Source organism: Anopheles gambiae, chromosome 2 (assembly GCF_943734735.2).
Source record: "Anopheles gambiae chromosome 2, idAnoGambNW_F1_1, whole genome shotgun sequence".
In the NCBI taxonomy this organism is placed as follows: Eukaryota; Metazoa; Arthropoda; class Insecta; order Diptera; family Culicidae; genus Anopheles; species Anopheles gambiae.
Window position 1 is genome coordinate 26,796,166 of NC_064601.1, and position 23,064 is coordinate 26,819,229.

Below are 23,064 nucleotides of genomic sequence, written 5' to 3' on the forward strand. Positions count from 1 at the left end.
CCCTTTCATCATCATCTGATGCTTCGTTTTCGATTCTGTTGCAACCCAAAGTGCATTATTCGCATCCGATGGCACTTGCGTTACCGTGTCACCTCTTTCGCTCTGGTGAACGATCTGCTACGCAACCATAAATTATGCAAACGATCCAAAAATCACCGCACTAAAAATATACTTCCTTACGAGGCAGCGTAGCAAAAAAAACTGCAGTAAAATCAAGAGTGACAAATTAAACACTCAAAGCAGCGTAAAAAAAGAAGATAGGACATTGGGTGGATTGCATTTTTGTCTCCATCTTTTATTTCGCTCATTTACACGCTCCCCTTTCAAAGTGTGTGTGTGTGTCTTGAGTAGCAAAGTGCAACAAAAACGATAAATACGTGTTTCCTGCTCCGTCCTACTTCCTGTCCCCAATCATGAACACGATTGGCACGAAAATGGCATTTCGCGAGCGCCCTGGCCCAAGCACCACGACACACGTCAGCCGAAAACGATGCTGTAGTAATTTATTTTCACGCACGTTAAACTGTCTTCCGCCGTTTGCGAATTGGTCTCGTAAAACGGCAGCAGTTTTAAAACACTATGAGCGTATAAATTGATGCAATGCCGGGCGAAAAAAAACGATCAAATCCTCACCAACAAACAAAGGTGAGCGGGTGATGTTTCGCATCGCCACAGTGTTTGAAGTAAACGCAATTCTTCAAGCTTCGCTCACCGTGGTAATAATCGGGCTGGTACCGTCGGATGCAGGTTTGTTTTAAAGTGTTCAGGAAGTGGAGTCGATTGATGCAACCAGAGGACACATTCCTATCGCGAAATGGCTTCCGTGCGAAGCCATATAAAAACGAAAGCAGGCCATTACAAACGGACGTATAATGAACGATCGTTCGAATAAAATGTTTAACGACCAGCAATTAATCATTCTGTAACACGACCGTGATTCACCAACTCTTTAGGGTAAGCTGCGGTAGCGTCATTGTTGTTATTAATATCGTTTTAAAATCAACTGAAAGCCCATGTAAAAGAAATTTAATGGACTTTGCAAATTCAGTTACTACGATTGCGTATCGTTTTGTTTTATCTGACGTTTTCTGATTGGATCTGATTGGATGCAGAATGTATCCGGTGTCAAAAAGAGATTCTCTGTGTAAATGTTACATACATATGTAAGTAGTCTATGATGCCGTCGGAAAATCAATCATTTCAATTGGTTTCACGCTATTTATTTAAAAGTGATTTTATTTTTTAGATGTACTTACTGCTACTTGTTCGACGATATTCTAAATTTCGTATTACATACGATCGTATCAATTCGATCAGTCAGTCATGAACAAATTCAAACTGCATTTAATTCAATTGCGTTTTTCATACGATGTGCGATTTCCAATAATTATAAAATGTAAGTTATGAAATAAAGAAGCTAAAAAATTGCAAATGTTATTACGTTATTAAATTCAAATCATTGTGATAGTACGCCCAAGAATGCTTCTCAATAATACTTACATTCGCCTTCTACCAACTAACATAGGTGTGATATTTTGATTGTAAAGAAACAAACGACACCAGCTTAAGATAGGAATAAAGTTGAGAGAATCTCTGCCACAGAAGAAACAGGAGCCAAACGCAACGGAAGCAGAACCAGCTTAAATAGCGTTGCGTGTCAGCCCTTTTCCTGTTCTGCATAACGCAAGCACAAGGGCGATTGCATTTTCGACGTCCACCTAAAGGCTAACCTGCAGCGAAAAAAAAATCCAAAGCTTCTAGAGCAAACCATGCTGGAAACGTGGTGTCTCCATTCCCGTGATTTTAAATTATTGGCGACAACGCACGACAACAGCATTGACTCGCGCGACGACAAGAAAAGTGACAAATAAATGTTAATAAATTTTAAATACAAATAACGTGGCGTGCCGCTGGCATGTGCCGGCCTGTCATGCGGCTTACCAGGCCCCGCATGGCTCACGGTTTCTTTTTTTTTATCCACACCCGTGGCGGAACGTAGCGATGGATTTCGAATTGCTCGAACTTGCTTTCCATCGCAGCCCGTGCCCCGACCGATCCTGATCGATCCTGTGGCTGCGTAACGACGACTGCAGCCACGACAGAGCAACGACGGTGGCGATGAAGCACACAGGCGGTTGGTTAAGCGTCTGCAAATCTTTTCCTTTCTTTTTTTGTTGTTGTATCTGCGTGCTGCCTTCGGCCATCTTCTTCGCCCAATGATCAGTGACGAACCGTGTGGAGCGTCGGGGAGCGTGCGGCGGGTCGGTGGATTCTGCTCCGATTTTGATTGCCTGTCGTCTGGCGTTTTCGCCAACTTCGCGACAGTTGGCGATGGGTTTCGCCATCATTACAACCACACCACTTAATGCGGTCGGGGCGACGATTTGGCTTCGGTGCGCACTGCAACCAGACCGTCGCGTCCTTCGCACACCAACCACGACCACACGACCTGGTCGCGACGCTAACCGCGATAATGCGGCGTGAACGCGCAGCTCTTGCACAAAGCTGGCTGCTCGGACATAAGTAAATGAAAATTTGAAACACACTTCGATCAGCGCTTGGAAAATGGTTACGTTACCCGGGCTGGAACCCTTCACGCCAATCGGACGGCTGGTGGGCTTACCGTCGCCTTGCGCTGGCGACAAGTGTGTGGTCAGTCGCTGTTATCCCCTGCGTCGTGTCGATTTGTTGCTGCAAGGTGTCAACCTTCGGGTTGGGATGATGATGATGACGGCCGTCGTGGTTGCAATTCGAGGCTGAGGGCGAGGTGCCACCTCGTCGCGGTCGTCGTCGAAAATGTGCTGATAAGGGGAATGGGATTTCCATCATATCGCTGGATGCATTGACCGCGCGTTGAGCAGACAGGCCGTGGTGGATCGAAGGGCTGAAGACTATACAACGACTTCAGCCTGCCAGCGAGAGAACCCAAAAACTGCTGCCCCCCTCCCCCTACCGGGGCCAGGGAACACGAGCGCACCATTAAGCTGACGGCAATCAGCATGATGGCACTAATAAATTAATACAGCGAACAAGTGTATTAATTAGGATAATCACTGCGGGGCCGCGGGAAGGACCGAGCCGGTGCCGATTGCTTAAGTGTGTTTTAATTTATTTATTACGAATTATCGGTGCGCCGAGAGCTGACCTTGCCGCCTTTTTGAGTGTGTGGAATGGCTTCGTTGGCATACACTGCACCGAGCATGCATCCACGGGGTAGGAAAGATTGGTCTAAAGGCGCCAAAGAATGTTGCTGGTGTCGCTTAAATGTTTCAATTTGCTTTTAGGATGCTTTTGGGATGCCTGTGTTGTCTCATATTTTGTTTTTAAATGGCGAGGGCAACGCTTTTGGCTACTTAAAAGAGTTGAAAATTAGTTGCTTAATAAGGATTGATTACTATAATATGTGTTACTTTTACTTAAATTTTAGTTCCGTCGTAGCAATCAGACGGACGCTTTTAGAAAAATTCACGTTATTTCAATATGATTTGTTGTATTATCACTGACATCTTTGATTGTCATAGCAAGGTGGATAATCATACAAATGATCGCTTAGAGAGTGTACATCACATGATATAGTATGGATTTTTACAACTCGAACTATGTTTCACTATTTTTAATCTAAAGCTCATTACTTATTTCATCATTAGACATTATTCAGTATTAGAAGAAGTTATTCTATCCATTTGATTCAAGTATAATGCACATTTAATGTTGCTCAGGATCTTCCAGAGGATTTATGTGTAAGGGTTTTTTTTTTCATTGCTCTCAAAGACCATCAAAAAACCTCCAATGTGCTTGAGAATTAGTGTCCACTTAAGTGGGTATCGGACGCCATCCGGTCGGGCAGAATAGAATAAATCCATCATCCCAGCTAAGCTACGAGCGATCCCACAGGCAGCAAACAAGCTGGAAATAGCACTAAATAGAATTAGTGTTGAATATTATTAGCGACCAAGCTTCCCTAAATGGAAAACCAACCAAATGGAGCTACACATAACAGCAGCAGCCGAGCAAACAAAATACAGACGGAACCAAACAACAACCAAAACACGTATACCAGTCCACGAGTGATCCCAGCATTTAGTCTCACTCGCTTCAACCGATAGCACTAGGGACAAGAAGAAATGATTCTGCCTGTCAAAAATAAAGCAACAGAAATGGTTTCGTTACAATACCACAAACCAAAATCTCAAAAACATCATGAAAAACCCACGCCATTCGGACGGGGGCTGCTGTATTAGGAAAAACAGGTATTTTAGCTTGAAATTTACCTCCAGCCTTAACGTAGGGACAACCGTTTGCCTCCCGTTTGATCGGTAGGATCGATTCCAAAGTTGATTTCAGAAGCGCCGAATTTGGGATTCGGCCTCACGGAACCTGGAGGCCAATGGCTCTTAATACCCGGACACACAATTCTTAATGACGTGCAAAAGAGGGAGCCGGGGAACTTTCACAGGTTCTGATTGGCTGGGAATTATATTCCTGCGGTTAGGTTACTAACCCTGCGTACAACATTAAAATCTCGAAACGAGTTGAACGAACCCGCTGGCTCAGATCATCCGATCTGATGCCGCTTGCAAATTACGAACACTTGCTGGGATGGAAACAAAATGAAAGAACCCTTGAAAGGCGCCATTTTTATTCTCTCGTGATTACTTCGCTTGAGCTCAGCGGTTTCCTGCTAATGTGCTTCTTCTTACCTTCCACGACCGCAAGCAGTCATCAACTGACCAAAACTTGTACTGTAAAAATACGACGCAGCACGGACCAGCCCAGGCCACTTCCCGCACCCTCTGCTCCGTTGCGCTCATTCGCCTCCAGCTGAAACAGTATCGCAAACCATCAGTTTCATCACTCCAATCTCCCGTTTTCCTCTCTATCTCTCTTTTCTTCCAGGCGATTCACCCTCCAAAAGACTGCTCTTTGATTACCCGAGCCCATATTTGTATGGTAATTATCATCCGTCGCCGAGTGACGATCTGGTCGCTTTATGGTTCGGAAGTAACGGAACAGGTTAGTGCGAATCCATTACACTTTGCGGGCGCCATTTTGTTGGAATCGAACCACCCGATAATAGCACGACTTAGTTGTCTCGTTACGCGACACAGCGTGCGGTAGAGCAATTGATGGAGGAGGGGTATGGAGGGTGGGGTTTTTGAGACGATGGCGAATGCCACGTGTTGTTGGGTCACACTTTTGCGAAACTTTGTTGAAATTTCAATCGTCCGTAATGATGTCTTAGAAATGATTTGATTAGGAGTTAATCTTGGGTCAAGCATAATGCGCCTCCATTGAATGTACTTTCTCGTAAGTAAGTTGTTTACTTAACAAATTTAACAAGTTCAAAGAACTATAACAAGAACCTCAATTCATCTGAAGAAGAACTTTTTGCAGGATAGGTACGCTGTTTATCAATCTATGAAAAGAAATACGACATTAAAATGTAATTGAATCTAGTCAAGTTATCATCATATGATGTTGGCGCAGAATGTTGAATGTGGTTATATATTAATCTGAAGACGCTACGTCTTCTTTATTTTAGTGAATTTAGGTCGGACGAAATTGCGTCTAGATCCTTTGATGGTCCATTATAAAAGAGTGCTAATAGCTTTAAAGCTTTACAAGATAATGCAACAAATCAATTGTTACTCAATTTGTAAGCATTCCTGATTGCTCAGAAACTGAATTTCAAAAAACAATTTCAAATATTTTCTAACAAAATTTCTCGAAAAATTCATTTAAAAATGTTGCACACATTTAGCGAAGAATGTCTTCTAAGACTCTACTCGAAGCAAAATAACACAAGATCCGGTACACTCGATCGTAATTAGCTGATATTCGCTGTCCATCCGCCAGCGAACCATAAAAACTGTACACCTTGCCCAGTGGATGATGAATTTTCATTTGATATGCTAATTAAACGCCATCGTCAAACACCCGATACCAACCCGGCACAGACGGGTGCAATCCGCCCAGGGCCCACTGGTCCGCAATTGGCGGGACCAGGTAAGCTGAACCGTTGGACCATCACCCTTGTTGACATAGTTACCAGCAGGTTCCCGCCCGAAAAACGCAGCGACAGTTTGCCACGTAAACAGTGGAGTAGCGCACACCGTCGTGTGCACTAACTGCATAGTAAACCTGCGCAAAATGGCGCAACCGTTCCCGCCGGAACGATAAAAAGCGTCGTGTTTGAGCCACCACGACGCGGATATTCGCGCCAAAGCGTTCTAATATTCTTGACCCGCATGCTACCATAGCGCGAACGGTGTGCATCCCGCGTAACCGGATGCCAAAACAATCCCAGCTCCAATTACGAGCGTTTGGAGCGCATCTGCAGCGCTATATTTTACTCAAGCCCATACACGCGAAAGCGATGAGACGATCGTCTCGCTGTGGCCAGCGTCAGTGGAAAGGGGAGATTTATGAATGGATAAATCTTATGCTACGACGTACGTTGTCGTCGCCAAGTCGCGCAAATGACGCGGGAAAACCGATGCAAACATGGGTCCTGGTACCGCCCGACGTTGTTGACGTTCAGCCAAGTGTCTTCCGCGCCAAGCGCCAAACTATCGAAAAAACTGGGCGCGCTACTTCCGGCCGTTTCCAGACGGCGCAACCGCACCCGTCCTGCCACTGTCCCTCGTTTGCACTGCCATAATGGCGCGTTATGTTACAGCTCGTTAGCAAGCTGTACCGGGAGCACGGCCCAGGAGCATCGGAAAGTTTTCTTGATTGCATCGAAAAGCGTACCTAAAATCATACCCGCCAATGCGTCCTCGCCTCGCTCAAGACGACGTCGGCAACGACGTCGGCAACGACGACGATGACGGCGAATGGCGCGAAATGATAACACGAAAAGTCGTCGTCCCATAATGAGCTCTCCGGTGGGTCTGGTCCGGGTGGGTTTTGTGTTGCAAAATAGCAATTCCGCCCCGTGCCGTCCGTGCGCGTTCTGCCAATTCACTTGGGCCCCGCGGGGCTCGCCTGATGCCAGAGACTGTGAAGGAAGCGCTGCGTTGGCGTCACGGCCACAGCGTTCGTGCCATGGCTACCGCGCTTGGTTCTAATTTCGCGCCCAAACGGTAGCGTCCGTAGCGTGTCCGTCACCACGGCGTCCAGCAATGCCTTGTGTGCATCCGCGTGGATCTGTTTTGGTTTGTCGGTGCGAGGCAAAGATCGAGGTATTATGTACGTGCTCTCTTGTTCGCCGTGCGTGGTGCGGCTGACGCGTTGCGGACGCTTTCTGCACCGGTGGAAGTAAAGCACGGAACGACACACGGTGAAACATAAAACCATTCTGTCCTGGCGGTGTTCTGGATGGGTGAGTGTCTTAAGGTGCTTTCGCTAGCCCGTGCAAGATTTCTGTTTGGGCGATTCCGGTTTCGTCAAGCAAAAGTGTACACAATTTGATCCGTCTCGCGTGACATAGGACAAAGGTGGAGCTTTGGCGGTGTGTTTACGGAATTGTTTGTTGTGGTTGGTGCGCTTTCGTAGAAAGCTTTGATTGAATGTTTGAATTTTTCTCTACAAGTCTGTTACGTTTGTTTCTTTCGCCTCTTGCAACTAACGGCAACAGAATGATTCATTCTCGGCATAAAAGCCCAATAAAATAATACTATGTTCCAACGGGCCAAAAGTCGCTACAATTCATGACGACCCGCTATAAGCCCCGCTTGAAACTGATGCCCATTTTATGAATGAAATAATAAACCAATAGGCTGACTTTATTGGCCCGGACGAGTGAGTGATAATGATCATGTCTTATTAAAAATTCAACGTTTCATTTTGGAACCAGAGCCACGATCCGATGGGAATCGAAATGAATAATTCCTTCGCTCAAGTTTAGCACATCATCATCATCATCATCATGATTGTCGTCGTTGTCGTCGTCGCTGACTTCGCTGGGCTGTGTTGGGCTTAATCTTTCGTCGTAGAAACAATCAAACTGAAACAAATGGATGAAATCTTAGCCGCATTGATTTATGCACATATTGCACACGATCGGGGCGCGGCAATATTTTGGGACGGTTTTGTCTGACAGTTTTCCCACAGTTTGACGCCAGCTGACCTAGCTGGAAAGGAATTTGTTGGAGATTTTTTAGCTCTAAACATAATCATTCCTTTTCAATTTATTTCATTTGATACACCTGTACGGAATTTCATTCTTACTCGACAACTTCAACTGTCATACCGTTTGTACCAGTCGTAGTCTTACCGTCATGAGACTGAGAAACTTAACCAGCTTCCCAGCGCAACGGATGTGTTCGACCAGTGAGATCAAACTGGCAGAGATTATGCTTGAGCCACGATGCGAAGAAGAGGAAGAAGAAGCGCCACAGTATCAAGCGGATTATCTATTCCGATTTTCGAAGCCGACATCGAACAAATTTGAAGGCAAATGTCAACGACCATAAATTAAAATGGGAATAAATTTTCTCCTCCACCGCACACACTGACGACGCAGGCCTACGAGCTGCGTTCAGTTCCATTCGCACATCAGCGGTGGTGGCTAGTTTTCTTCCAACGCGAGCGCTATTTGCCTCCCCGCTTCCCATAAAGCGCGCAAGCTAACGCGTGTTAGATGCTGTAAATTGTATGCAGCGCAGCAAAATCTAACAATAATCGCACATTCCCAGTACTTGGCAAGCTTAGTTCTGGGTAATCTGTCTGCTTTCAGCTTAGCCACACAAGATGAGCCCAAATTTTGGGAAAAATTATTAACGCTATGCGGGGAAAATGTAAGACAACAGCACAGATGCAACGCGAGTGAAATCTGCTCGCGCGAGAAGAAAGTGACAGCGACCCAGCGATTCCCGCGGCGAGCCAAACGAAACCGAGCGTCAGAAAAGATGAGCCTTTGAGCGCTAAGGTCTTGCGTTCCCGTCCCCTCAATGTTTGTTGTCTCATTAATGCCGTACCGGTCCGTTCGCTGCTTTATTTTCGCTGTCATTTTTAGTCGTTGTTATTCCATGTTATTCGCGTTACATATTCAGACACGTTTCTTCCGGCTACGGCAAGCAAGTCAAAACAATCCCCATACCAACCCCTCCTGCATTCCTCCAACAGCGACGCATTGAAACCAAATTTGTCCCAAAATCTAGCTGCCCTCGGGTGCGTAGGTTTTTAGTCTCTATAAATGTGTCCAATGTTTCATCATTACAAGGATTTTTACAAACTCGCATATAAGTCACAAATCCGACCATTCCGCTTAAGTGGATCATATTATTCATCTCTCCAAATATGGAGCATTGTGGCGATCTGCCGAAACGGTCCTACTCACCACCCCTTTTTTCCTGTTGCTGTACCACTCATCTTGCTTAACATGCTGCCCCGATCAGGGACGGATAAAACCGTAATAATCAGCTCCACTTTTATTGCACAAACATTTTAGCCTTACGTTTTTCATCAACCGCCAAGTTACAGAGATGTAGAGAGTGAGAGAGCGGGCTTTGATGCGGGAAGGAAACACTCCTAAAGTGTCAAAACTTTATGCGATCGACATTTTTATGATGGATTGTAAAAGTGATCCTCACGTGATGATAAGCATCGATCGATGCTAAGGACAATCATACATTAAATAGCGTTTCCAGGGAAGTTTTAGCATAAAAGGAAACTAAAACACAAATCTTTTCCGCATTTTTAGTTCTTCGATTTGTCTTACTTTAATTCGTATGAAAAAAAAATCAAAACAGTTTTATTAACGAAAACCATCTCCTCTGTATAAAGCCAAACATTCTGTTCTGCTGTTTGAAAGCATAAAACAATCGCATACACACATCGGTGCGTGGTTCATCGTGCACAGCATCCGACGGCCGACGGGATATGGCGCATGGCACGGCACGGCAGGTCGTAAAGCAGGAAACTACGTATTAATCGCATTATAAAACCGATAAAGTCCTCTAGATTATGCTAATGATACATTATGTTTATGGGCGGCTGATTGAAAAACTAAACAAAGCGAGAGGGATTGTTTCTTTTATAGATTAATTATCCACGTCGTTGAGGCTGCGCAGGCGAACACCGTCAAAGACAGCGGTAAGAGGTTTATGGCACCAGAACGTGCGTACACTCGCAATGTGCGTACAAACTTGTGAGCCCGAAGTGCTCACACTTGACTAATGAAGATGACTGGTCTTTAGGCTCCAAGTGCTGCTTTTTTCTACATTTCCACTGGGTCGGCTGGTCGACGGTGGCATGATTTCATACCTAGCAAGCAGGGTTGCTTTGAAGAGGGGTTCATTTGAATAAGGATGTGGTTAAAATCAGAAGATTGTTTTACAACGCTTGGCTGTCGGTTGCAGCGCGTGACATCATTCGTACAGGCTTTCGAGAGCGATGTTGCGAAAGTCTCACCATTTGCGCGCAGTTTCAAGATAACGAAGATTTTTAGCTATCTTGGTTATAAATTTCCCCACTATTGATTTTGGCTCAGATGCGCTATTTCAATCGATATCATCTTTATATTAAATCTTATGTCTATTTAGGCATAAAAATAGATAAATTACTCAGTGCTTAACATCACATATAAAAAAAAACCATTCACCGCCACATATATTCAATTATCACACAGCCATATATTTCCATTTATCCAACAAATAGAACGCTTCAAAGCAGAATGAAGTTTTTGAAGCGGTTCAATAAATTAGAATACATTTAACCTACGCTTGCTTACACAAATGTTTCAATAAGCATCTGTAAACTGAGCAGAAAGGGGAAGCAATTAAATCACACCTTTGCTCTCGATGCATGTCCTGCACGAGCTCTTGGGTCTGTTGTTTCGCAAGCAATAACAAACAAAAATAACTTTTTCAAAACAAACCGTACAAACCTTACACTCCGGCAACAATTTATTTAAATACGCTACAAATCTTACATTTATACGGTGCATACGGTGTACTGCGCTGGTTCAGGTCAAGAGAGGCACCTATAGGGGAAACATTTTAATTTTGATTCAATTAATTTCAATACAAAACCACCATATACGCTGGCAGAATACGCGCGACTCAGCGCCGAGCGTAAGGTTATCTGAAACGAGGAAAGGAAGGGGGATATTAATTTCCGATCATTCGATCGGTCAGATAGCTACACGACTGTTGGCGGTCGTGTAAGTACACATGTTTTATTTCTCCTTTTTGTCTGTCGTTGGTCTCGGTCCACTAGACTCACCCCGGGGATGCATGAATGCAAACGCGCGGCAGTATCGGTTGCGATGGCACTGCTCGATGCAATCCGATACGTACGTAGGGGATTAACTTTAGTCATATTGCAAATCTCATTAAAACTGCATCACTAAAAGAGCGCGTGGTTTGTTTTTTCCCTGCCTTATGCCTTCGATACAAGTCATTCAACGTTAAAAGGTGGAATCGTGACCCATTTAAAATACGTTTTAAAGCGCAAAACGTTGCGGTACGAATTTTTGAGCTTTTTAAGCAGTTTTGATGTCGTAGAAAGCTGTCCATTACTTTACTTTTGTTTTATGCGAAGGAAATGGAGAGGTTTATTACAAAAATAAACCAAATCAAGAACACAGATTAAATAGAATATTGAATTGTATTATGGCGATTTATCGTTAAATTAAACAGTTTCCAATGTGAATACCATTATTCAACACGGGAAAGATGTTTTTCAACAGCTGTCATGTTTCAATAAAATATCACTAATAATTGCTGATAATTTGAAACAGCAATATTGAGTATAGAAATTCATGAATAATATTAAATTCATTTAACATCGTGGCGTTTCTCTAACAAATATGTTTTGCAACAAATAAAATTAATTTTATTCCTAGCCTAGCATAGAATCTACCATCAGCCTACATTTGGACTTAAAAAAACAGCAACTAAATTATAGTTAGACGACATATTTTGCTCTTTTCTCAGGCACGCTATCCGCGCTGCTCTTCTACGTTACGTAAACTTCTGTCGTCCACAAATCAAACCAACCGTTGATCGCTAGCATCCGATTGATTCGGGTTCGACCGGAAATGCGTGGGATTTGTCATTTAACGTCAGCCCGTGCCGTGGTAGCACCAACGGTCGAAAACAAGCTAAAAGCTTCCGACCCTGCCAAGATGCAAACTGTTGTTTCCTACCACGATCAGCATCAAACACAGACAACAACAAACACGAACCTCGATGCGTAGGCTGGGGACCTCGATTGTTTGAAGGGACGCCGCCATTGTTGCGCCACGCGCCCATACACCCTTGGAAGCTGTAGTTCAATCGAACGGAGCGGCCAGCAACACATTGGCCCGCGAAGCGTTCGCGTTGAGCAATCGCGAGTGAAAATGGTTGCCTTTTATTTTCCCACAAAACTGTTGCCATTGCTTCTGTTGCCTGCTCGGTTGTCTGCCCGGCAGCAAAAAGCAAATGGCTGCCATGGCCCCCAGATCAGCACCGATGGCTAAAGGCACGCGTCTGCCCGACGCCAGCGACCGGATTCACCGGACGCGAAAAAAGCATCATCCGCCCGCGCAAACTTTGTCAACGTGGTTCCGAAAGTGGTTCCATCCAAAAACAGCGATCCGCTCGGATCATCCGGACCATTTTCGGCAGCGGTTGAACTTCTTTCCCAAATTACTTGAAACACGCTGGAGAGCACTGATGTGTTTCGCTCGCCCGGCCAGAATGGCAGAAACCTCTTTGGAAAACGGCCGCGAAAACGCGTTATGACGGCCATAACATGTTTCGTCATCACGGCATTCATGCGTCCAAATGTGGTTGTTTTTCAACAAAACAGGAATGTAAAGTTTATTGTTTCGCCTTTGTTTGCAAATTTTATTTCTTGTTGATTTGGCGCTTTAGCGGACACATAATTGCGCGCAAGTTTAGCGAGATGGATTGTTTGCAGCTAAAATTAATTGTGAGGATTAAAGTCAATTCACAATTCAGTAAGGACATTCATGTTGAACTAACATGTAGCTTTTATATTGAGATGAAATTTGTATACAAAATTCATATTAAAATAGCCCAAGGACTTCAGTTTATCTATTTCAGTATAGTATATGTACATACATTTACTGTAAGTATATGCTACAGCAAAGAGGATTTTTTTTTATTTTAGCTCTTGCCTCATTAGCGTACCTTCCAATCGGCGAACTAACAAAATTTATGTAATTTGTGATACATTTTTTCCATTCGTATTAGCAATGTCCATAAATTGTACACATCATACCTAAAGAAACTTAAGCACGAATTGAAAATCCTTTCAGTTCAACGTCAAACAACAAACGTTTTTATCGCAAAGAAATTAACTATCGACGCGATTATCGTGCGAGTAGTTTGATTCAGTTTAATAATGCAGATAAAAATGTCAAGCCAAATGTCTTCATATCTTGCACCCATCAATAGGATCGATCGGATTACTTCCACGATTAATTATTCCCGCACGCTCATTTGCAATTGAACGCTGCAAAGCACTGGCCCCAGCCCGTAGCCTGCACTCGTTAAGAATGGTTGACAAATGAAGGCCTCTCACCAATCGCCTTTACCAGTACCTGGACCCTTAACAGGTCCACCGTCAACTTCCTTCATTAGTGTGTGCGAACGCTTAGGCGAAGATTTATTATTCCATTGCTCAATCGCGGTTTTGGGGCGCGCGCACACCATGCACGGTTGCCCGGCCGAACCAGTCCCCAGCACTGCTGCTCCGTGCAAATGAGTGTGCAATGCACTAAGATTTCTGCCAGCACGGCAATGCGCTCGTTCTTGTTCCGTCTAAGTCGAACCTAAGCGACCGGGCCATTAATAAATTGCCATTGGGTTTTAGTAAAAGCCTCCGAGTGCGCCGAGTTTGCCCGCGTGACAGTTTGGAAAATTTGCTGCGTAGGTGTAGCTCGGAAGCCAAGGACACGGCGTTGCGAGTTCGGTGTTGGTTCGAATGGTGTATCAAACAGGTAAACGTACACACACAAACGTTCACGTTCATTGATTAAATTTCCGTTGGGTTGCAACGTCAAGCGTCAGGTGGGTCCATCAATCGGCCCTAAAACAAGCCCTTCATGGCGCCCGTGTGTATTTATCCGCTACGCGTTCGCTGGTAGGCGTCACATTAAGGTCGCACTTCGGTTGGCTGGCAAAACCTTTACGCATCGCCCACACACTGCGGACCATCGGACGCGCCACGATTTTATGAATGAAACCACCAATACGCAACATTATGCGCTGCGTAAGGTTGCGTAACACCACGCCTCACCCTTCTGTCCGTTAATGGGACAAACTGTTGGGGGGAGGGGGAGTGGATGATAGGCACGTGAAGCCTCGACCTCCCTCCATCAGTCACCGCATCAATCGGTGGACATCGGAGCCACGCAGTCAATGAAACCGAACGCCACGAGCCATGGTGCCTCATTTGCATCATCAACCCATCGAGCCGGACCGTGTGCCGTAGCTCGTCGAGTCGTTCGCTTTATGAATGAAACGGCGGGCTCGTCCGTCAGGCTGTCTGGTGGACAAGGATTTAAGTGTCCGGCCGCGTCGCACTGGCCGCTGTTTTGTAGTCGGGCTGCCACCAGCACTGTCGGCCTGCCAGCTTGCAGCAGCGGCAACAGCAGCGTTTTAAGACGAAACTGTACCATTTGAGCGCTCAAATCTGCATACGCCTGGGTGCAGGGGACCCGAAAGCCACGCTTCGAAACAACCACGTTCACCTTCGGACCTCGTTGCAGTGAGCGCAACGAGAGCGCAACACTACGCTGTGCGGGGATTGGCAGCTTGCCCGTGTACGGCAGGGACAGGAAATTCAGGGCATCGGAGTAACAGCTAGCTCTGATCCGTCCCTCGTTACAGTGCAGCTTTGTCGCAAAACCCTTTGACCGAGCTGGCACCCACGCTTCCGACCGCCGGCTTGAAGGTCTTGCCAGAGCCCTACACGTACTGAAGCGTGTCACCTTTTGAAAGCTTCGGCTCCCTACCATTCGGAGGTCCTCAGTCGCTCGGCCTGCCTAATACCAATGAAATCGCACTGGCGATGGGGATTTCATCTGTCCCCGCGCGCTCCTGATCCGCCAACCGATTAAGGTACCGTTGTATAATTTATTAAATCACCTCTCACCTCTCCTCCACCTGCAGCATCCTTACGCTGCACCGCCAGGTTCCGGGCACTACACTGCCTGGTTGCATCGTTAGACCACCTACGTACCACCCTCCAGCCTCATGAATAGACACACAGTTTGCCAGTGAAGCTGGGCTGATTTTCATTCATGAAAAATATTCATTCATCAGTATCAAATCTTCGATCGTTGTCGGAGTGCGCAGCACGGAAATGAGACGCGGACCGCTACGCGACAACAAATGGCAGTCCTGCACCGTATGGGCCCAGGCCCTGGTTTGTGCCCGCTGCACCGGCATTTTTATTGTCCGCCCGCCGCGCTCGCTGCTGAATGAAATGTATTCAAATTCAACTTTTAAGATGGCGAGGAAGGCGACGACGACGACGAGGACGGTTTCACGTTTCTAAAGTTTGGCTTTCGCGCCCATAAAACACACTGCCATGGGGACTGATTCGAAGGGTAGTTGGAGTGGGAAAGGGTATGAAAGTAATAGTTCGCTAGATCAGCATTTGCTGTTTGAAAATTAAACTGCTTGGAGAGCGACTCGTTGAGCCGTATCACTGCGACTACGATCAAGCATTGAAAAGGTCATATGATAGGATTCTACCAACGTTGACAGGCTGTTGAAAGTATAGAATATTGATGTAGTACATTATCATTAATCTTAACGTTACAATGTAATAAAAAGAATGTTCGCTATTTGGTATATTTAATCGTAAGAACGTTGTTGAACGTTCAAATTCATAATCAAAGTTATTGAACGTTCAAATCGTAATCAAAGTTATTGAACGTTTTGTACAAATATCTAAACTACAAAATTATCAAGCCTCCCAAGGCTCTGATTTTTACAACTTTTGAATATTGAACAGGATTTAAGTCTTATTTACGTTATCTGCACTGATTAGTTCTACCACCACGATTACAAAGCTTCCAAATTAGCGTGCTTATTCAAATTTCCCATCCACCAGCACCCTAGAGATCCGGGGCCTCTAGGGAGCTACAGGTCCAGCCCGGTCGTGCTAGGCACGGCTGGGTTAGGCCACCATCACCCAGCTTACCCTAAATGGGCCGATCGTTTGTCAAATCCGCCCTGCCGAAGTACTGAAAACTGAAAACACCTCCGCAAAGTATCGATCACGATCATCAGTTTCCCATTACGTACGTTACTCTACGGGACCAACGAGTGGTGGAGAGAATGGTGATGATGATGGTGATGATTTCCTCATAACCTGATTCAACCGAGCACCGGAAATGGATGCCGTCATCTCCAGGCAGAGCTAACGGCATTGTTAGCTTCAACTATGTTATGTCTTGGGAAACAGAACATAGTAGAAAAATTAAAAATTGTCTAAGTGAAGAGGAATTGACACTGAACTTATTCTTTGCTTTTTCTGGACTTGGCTGTATTTAGTACTTGACTTCATTTTTATATGTTTTCAGAATGCTACAGATTTGCTTAATAATGTTCTTTCTTGGTACAGAATACAGCATCGATCCTGCCTTTTAACATCTCTTTTTTAAATACTGAAAAGTAAATAACGTCTCTTTCGACAGCTCCGTCCCACCTGTCCTGTAGCGCTAATGTTTTAATTACCGTTCACGTATTCAAAACGTGGCGCAACAGATTGACACTGTTGGTGACCCCGAACGTGGATGGTTTCGCTCTCGCCACCCCTTCCTCACACAAACCAGTGGAAGGATTAAGTCGCACCAAACGCGGTACGACAAAATCGCTCCATTGGCTCACCGATATACCAATTCCAAGCGCCATCTACTGTTGCTCCTACGCACCACTTACCAGGCTGCTCTTCGTGCGTGCCCGCCACACTACCAAGCGCCCGTACACCCCCGTATACTGGCAGCACCTGGTTTAGTCCTCCGGTTGCGGAACTCAGGGAGCCACTCAGCGAGATGGGTTTATGGTTGTATTTGTGCCTTGCTGCGTGCGCCTGCGTACGTGTCCGGTGCCACAGTGTGCCTGTGATGGTGCCAGTGCTTGACAAATGCGCGTGTAGGTGTACACGTGTCTAGTTGTTTGTGAGCTTGAGAGCTTTTCTTGCCCGATGCGACCTGTTTACTACAACCATTGACGACGGCAGCGATGGAGCGAACCAAGCGGAGAGGTAAGGTACCGCGGGTGGTGTGGCTGGGAAGGGGAAGGGTAGCATGGGAGGGTTGGGTTTCATTCACAAATTCACCGAGCGCCGTCCGTCGTCTCCACCATGTCCCTCACTCGTGTTCCGGCGCACTGGAACTGGTGGTGTTCAGGCAGTCTTCCGCCTACACGGAACGGAACAAACGAGCGCCAGGTTTGGTGGTAATCGGGCAGTACGGGTGGCACCGCCGAGCATGGCTGTGGCGAGATGAAGTTGTACTAATGTTAGTCTATCGGAGTGAGTTAGAAGCAGCTTCGGAGCTGAATGGAGTGTGGAGCAAGCGAGACCAAACTCGCTAGGTGTTTATGAATGAAACCCACCGCCATCGAGGCAGCTTGCGAAGGATGGTGGCTTTCGCCGGAACGAGCCAGCGTTCGTGCTGGGTTTGCTGTTCCACCCAGCCTGCTGTGTGTTTGTGTTGCTAGATGCTGTTAGGTTGCTTGTGAAATAAATAATAAAAAAATACACACACATTCACAAACACATTTAAAAGTGAGGTTTCGTGCGTGGGATGACCGGATCTAAGCGCAGCGTTAGAAACGGAACAGCAGTACCAACAGTGATGCTGAGGAGGTTTATTAAATTGACGAGAAACAATCTCGATGGCGTCCAAACTTGCGACAGGCTTGTTGGTTTGGCGGAAACAAGGGGGTAACAGAAAAACACCGGGAGCCATTGTAGATGGACCGAAAGCCTATCCAGCACGCACTTGAAACGTAGGACGTGAGCCATCGCCAACCGATCCGAATGACAGCTAGTTGATTGTCTTTTCTCTCAGCGTCTACAAGTCTTCTTGTAAATTGGATAGATTTCCAATGAAAAAGGGAAAAGAACATCTCCAACCAACTAAACACAAAAACAACGCCAGACCTCTGAACCTTAACATTAAACGTACACCCCGTGCTGGACTATCAGCACCAGAAGCACTTTAAGGTCACAGGGCACCGAATGGCTGAAAATCGCGGCAAGTCCTGCGGTGTCGCTTTGATGTAGCTTTCCGTTCGTAGCACAAATCCTGTGCACCGACAGTTTGATGTTACCCCAACCCCACGGTCTCGGCTAGGGAGATGAGTTCGTGGAAAACTGTGCCAAGGCAAGAGCTTTCCGTACTTTGACCTTTGTTTGACAGGCAGCCGGGGCACGATAGAACCACCGCAGCAGATTGAGGCGGATGTTTGAATTGAAATTTATCATCATTTTCCGGACGTCCAGAAGGCTTCTCGGTGGATACGCTTAGGTGAAGTAGGGGAAATTCAGTAGGCCATTCATGCTATTTAACTTCTGCATCTTTCTACTGGCTTTACCGTCAACAACATAACACCCACAAGAGTTTTCCGAACACACCGACCCACCATCCGGGAGGGCGTATGTTCTGCTGGAAGAAATGATTATCCTCCTGCAACATTGTGTGCCGCATAAAGAGCTCTAAAAAGGAAATCCCCTCGGTGATAATATTTTACCTGTGCGCATAATTTCCCTACAACCTTGCAAAGCCAAGCCCCGCACAAGTTTATGTGTGCGTGGGTGGACAAAAAGCTTCCGAAAATTCGGTGGACTATAGGCAGAAAAAACACTGCTTCATTGGCACAGTGCAGTAGTCTCTGGTTCAAGCAAACAGTGTGCCATGCCCGCTAGTAGTCAGCTGGGGTTTTGTTTTAATTATCGTTTCGATCCCCACGCAAAATGGGATTTCATTCACAACTTTATTCTAATCACGCCTCCCCAAACTAGTTCCCATAGGGGAGGGGGGAAGGTATATTAGCTTCATCAACATCACAGACCTGATGCGAAACAGGCTTGGTCGGCGATTCAAACATTAAATATGGTGCGTAGGTCGATCAAATGAAGGTCCTCCTCATTCAAAGCTCGAGCCTCCCAGAAAGCTACTACTCGAATGATGTAGAAACTCTCGAATAGATGTCCATTTTCCCATTTATGCACATTTAGCTAAGTGAACTAAACTCCGGACATGTTTGCTGGTAAGGTTTTTTTACCGATGGGAATGACTTAGTTGTTTCAAAGCAGTTGAACTGATAATTATCAGAACGCTTCATGTTTATTAAAAATATCCATTAAGTGTCTCAAAAGTTGTAGAAATGGTCGAAAAAAGCAGATCAGCAGATTGAGCAATACAACTGTGCAATGAGCAAAATGGCTCCACGCAGCGCCTGACGGTTATGTGAATCCGTACAACGAGACTCATTTAGTGCAATGCTTGAAAAAAGAAAACCGATTGCTTTGAAGCTAAACAGTGCCATTAGCAATTCATTAATGAACTGATTTAATGTGCATTAGCTAAGCGTTGCCTTTTGCAGTGATCATGTTGCACTAACATGTACTTCAAGAGCCAGCTATCCTTGACAGTGGAACGAAAAAACTTATTTCGTATGGATGCTGTCAATGCGGACATTATTTTTTAGCGACGTGCTTGCCAGCCCTCGTCAGATGGTGGACATTTTCTCAAGTGAAAATTAAAAAAAATCTTTGCCAAACCCAACCGGCGAGTGCATTTTTGCTCCATACCTGTAACATATGGTACAGCTCAATGCAACAAATGTTGCTAGGCCCCGTTACTGCTAATAAACTTTTGCCACGGATCAATCGTAACCGTTGTGCATACATACGTGCAAGAAAAGTGCATAAAACTCGGCCATCGTTTCTATCGCGTTTTTTTTTCTTCTTCTTCTTTCGATCAGCGTGTTCCATCGTACGCAATCGTTGCAGCCATTTTATGCGTTACAGTACCTTGGCAAGTGCACCGAGTCGTATGGCCATGCTAATGAAGTATAAATTACACTGCCCGCAAGGTGATGCCCTCAAAACTAGCGTTTCATAGTTTGTCGTAAAGAACTATTTATGTAAGCTAGTTAAACTAGCAGTCGTTTTGCTTTGGTTGAACTTCTTAAACTGCAGTAAAATTGAGCTATTGCTGACGAAACGTTCCGCTTTCGTTCTGTGTTTCCTTTCGATTTCAGCTTCATGCCTTCCCAAAGCGCTCAAACATTCCAACCCGCCAGCCAGCCCAGTTGCATCAACTACCTTGTTTTTTTTTTGTTTGAGTTGCGCGTATCACAAACCGAAGTGATACTTGACACTAATGGCACGGCTCGCAAGTCGATTACTGCCCCGGTTCCGCGTACCCTCAACAGGTTCGCTGGCTCGGGCTGAGTGAGAACTAATTTTTGTGTAACTGATTTCACTGCGCACACTTTCTCGCACTGTGTCTCCTGCTGTCTCCCGCATTATTCTTTATCGCCTCCAAACAACACCTGAGCCGCGTATCATTCCGAAACCAGTTCGGTGTGTCATGGGCCCGTCCGCTGGCCACTAAACGGCGCAAATTATCTTAAGCGGCTGCGTCACGAGCCCGAAGCGCAGAGCGCAGAGAAAGGACGCCTGGGCGCACATGTGCAAACACACATTTGAATAATTAAAACGCCACCTTGTGCTCTCTCCCTTCCCTTCCCCCTGCCAGCGTCAAAAGTGAATGGCCAGAAGAAGCGACGCTGAAGGTTGAAACACATAAGCTAGATATGACAAATACCGTTGACGACCAATACACCAGCACCAGCCATTCGCGAACGGTTTTATCGGGCGGTTAAGCGCAACTCCACGATCTTTTTTGGTGCAGGGGAAGGAAGCGCACCGAATGTTGGCATTTTAATGCATCTCGGAACCTTAGCGGAAGCGTGAGGTGCGAGGGGGGAGGGGGGGTAACCTTCAACCGAGAGTTTGTTTTGGCCTTCCATAGCAGCTTAAGACGTGAGGTCCGATTAGGTTCGGCGGTCCACCAAAAAAGGGGAATCGAAACCAACCGAAAGAAAATCAAACTCCTCCGAGGCCACTAACGTGGCAAACTGCTTAATTTCAATCTTTGCATGCACAGCGTGCTTGATAAGAACGGCACGACTAATGGCACGACAACCGAGCCGTAGTGCCGTTTTGGCTGTGACTATTCGATCGATTTCTACCCAACGAACCCATACGCTGGTCGGTGGAATTGAAAGCGAAAGCCTGTGAAGTTGCTGATCCACACCGGTTGCCGGAGTTATTAGGTCGTTAGCGGTACAGCTGCATCTGTCTGTACCGCGATATCGCCGGCTTAGGCTGCGATACGAGCGGTATGAATCGTCGAGCTTTTAAATCATCCTCACTAATGCTTGCCACCGGTTGACGTTTAGCCTGAAAGCCCTGAGAGCCAGTAGGTTTGCCTCCCGACGGCGGTATAATGAGCTATTAGTGGCTGATCGAATGGCAACAACCAACAACTCAATCAAGTGCTGGGAGAGGCCCAAACAAAACTGTTTGACCGATAGTTTATTTTATGCCTTTCAAAATTCTTCTTTTTTTATAAATAACAATCATTAAAAACATTTTTCTCTTTTCATAGCTTCTATGAATCAATAATCTCCCTCAAGCAGTTACTTATACACTGAATTGAACTGGACAAAACCCATCTGTTCAATTGTGACATATCTACGATCGTTTGAGCATGATTCTAGACGAGTGGACACAACCTGACCATTGAAGCTCGAGCTTCCCTTTCCCTTGGGCTATCCGGTTCTATCCGATTTTGCGACTCACTGTCCATTGCCTGTGTTCGTTCAACGTTCTGATCGTTTGATCTTCGAATGACAATTAATTATGATTAATGAAGTGCCCGGTGAACGGGGTTGTGGCCCTAAGCTCCAAGGTTTGTGTGAGTAGCAATAGAGAGTCGCACCTCCGGTGCTTTGGCGTATTGAATGCCTGATTTTTAACTGTATCATTCTAGGACCATTTCAACCAGAACGCTAGTACGCTGCGTTGAAATGGTTACGATGCGTTCGTCCCCGTTCTGCCCAGAGCAACCGTCGATCATTCCCCAAAGCACACACATGCGCCGGCCGTTAATTAATGCTCGAAGTAGTGCGCTCGTACGATCTCGATTTCTTTTTACGATTCAGCAGTAATGATGGTGTCAGTGAAAAAGCGGGCCTCCAGCGTGTCAGCTTTGTGCCAGTGATATAATTGCATCCAGTCTAGGCCGGTTCGCTTCCGGCAGATCGCTACCTTTTTATTTCCAAATCTAGTTCCCTTCCCAGCTGGGGGTGAACGAGGGATTGGCTGCCCATTTGCCCAATATAGCATACTGTATCACAGTCGAGCAAATGTGATCCCAGGACAGCTCATCTGTTGTTCTAACTGCCAGTGGATTAATTAGTCATCCATAAGACGTGCTGGCACCCGAGCAGGCAACGCGCCGCTGACATCCATCCAAGCAAACAAAAACAGGGTGCGCATCTTTGGGAATGTTCAGGCGCAACGCCCCACGTCAGGCCTAAGAGATCGGAACGGTGTTGGATCGGTGAGAAAATGGGGACAATCTTTCACAAGTACTACCACCCTCGACAACTCTCCTGAACATAAGACCAAGGGAGTGAGGGAGGGAGAAAGACGCAGATTACATGCTGGCAGAGTCCATAAACAGAAGTCTCCAAATGCAGCTGAGCAACGCACCGGCCATAAATCACAAAGCACCAGCACCGGATGGTTCCGGTACGGAGGGTACGCAACACGTTACCTGCAAAATTGTGTGTATTGGGATCACTGCATGGGCTAGCCGACTTTGCAAAACGGCTCTCTCGCAGATTCATGGCGCACGGGCTGACAATTTCTAAACAAGATGCATCTTGCCAGTAGCTATAGTTAGAGCTATCGATTCCACACTGCTGCACCCTGCCTGCTGCTCTACGTTCCAGCTAATCCGGTGAAAACAGGGCAACAGTAAAAGTAGCGTTCGCTGCATTCGCCAGTGCCCGAAAAACGGAGCGCACCCATGCACGACCAGCGCAAATGACCGCCGGTTAATGACAA

General features: G+C 46.0%; 1 protein-coding gene across 2 annotated transcripts in view; it reads left to right on the plus strand.

Moving 5' to 3' along the window:
* LOC1273196 (dendritic arbor reduction protein 1) overlaps positions 1–23,064 on the plus strand; it is a 79,221-nt gene that overhangs the window by 11,610 nt on the left and 44,547 nt on the right. Inside the window, exon 4 of one of the 2 annotated variants that reach the window (XM_061642922.1) lies at positions 4,897–5,013. The exons of the other annotated variant lie outside the window; for it this stretch is intronic. Coding sequence (XP_061498906.1) covers positions 4,897–5,013 — 117 coding nt within the window. The remainder of the gene's footprint in view (positions 1–4,896; positions 5,014–23,064) is intronic. 2 annotated transcript variants of the gene reach the window in all.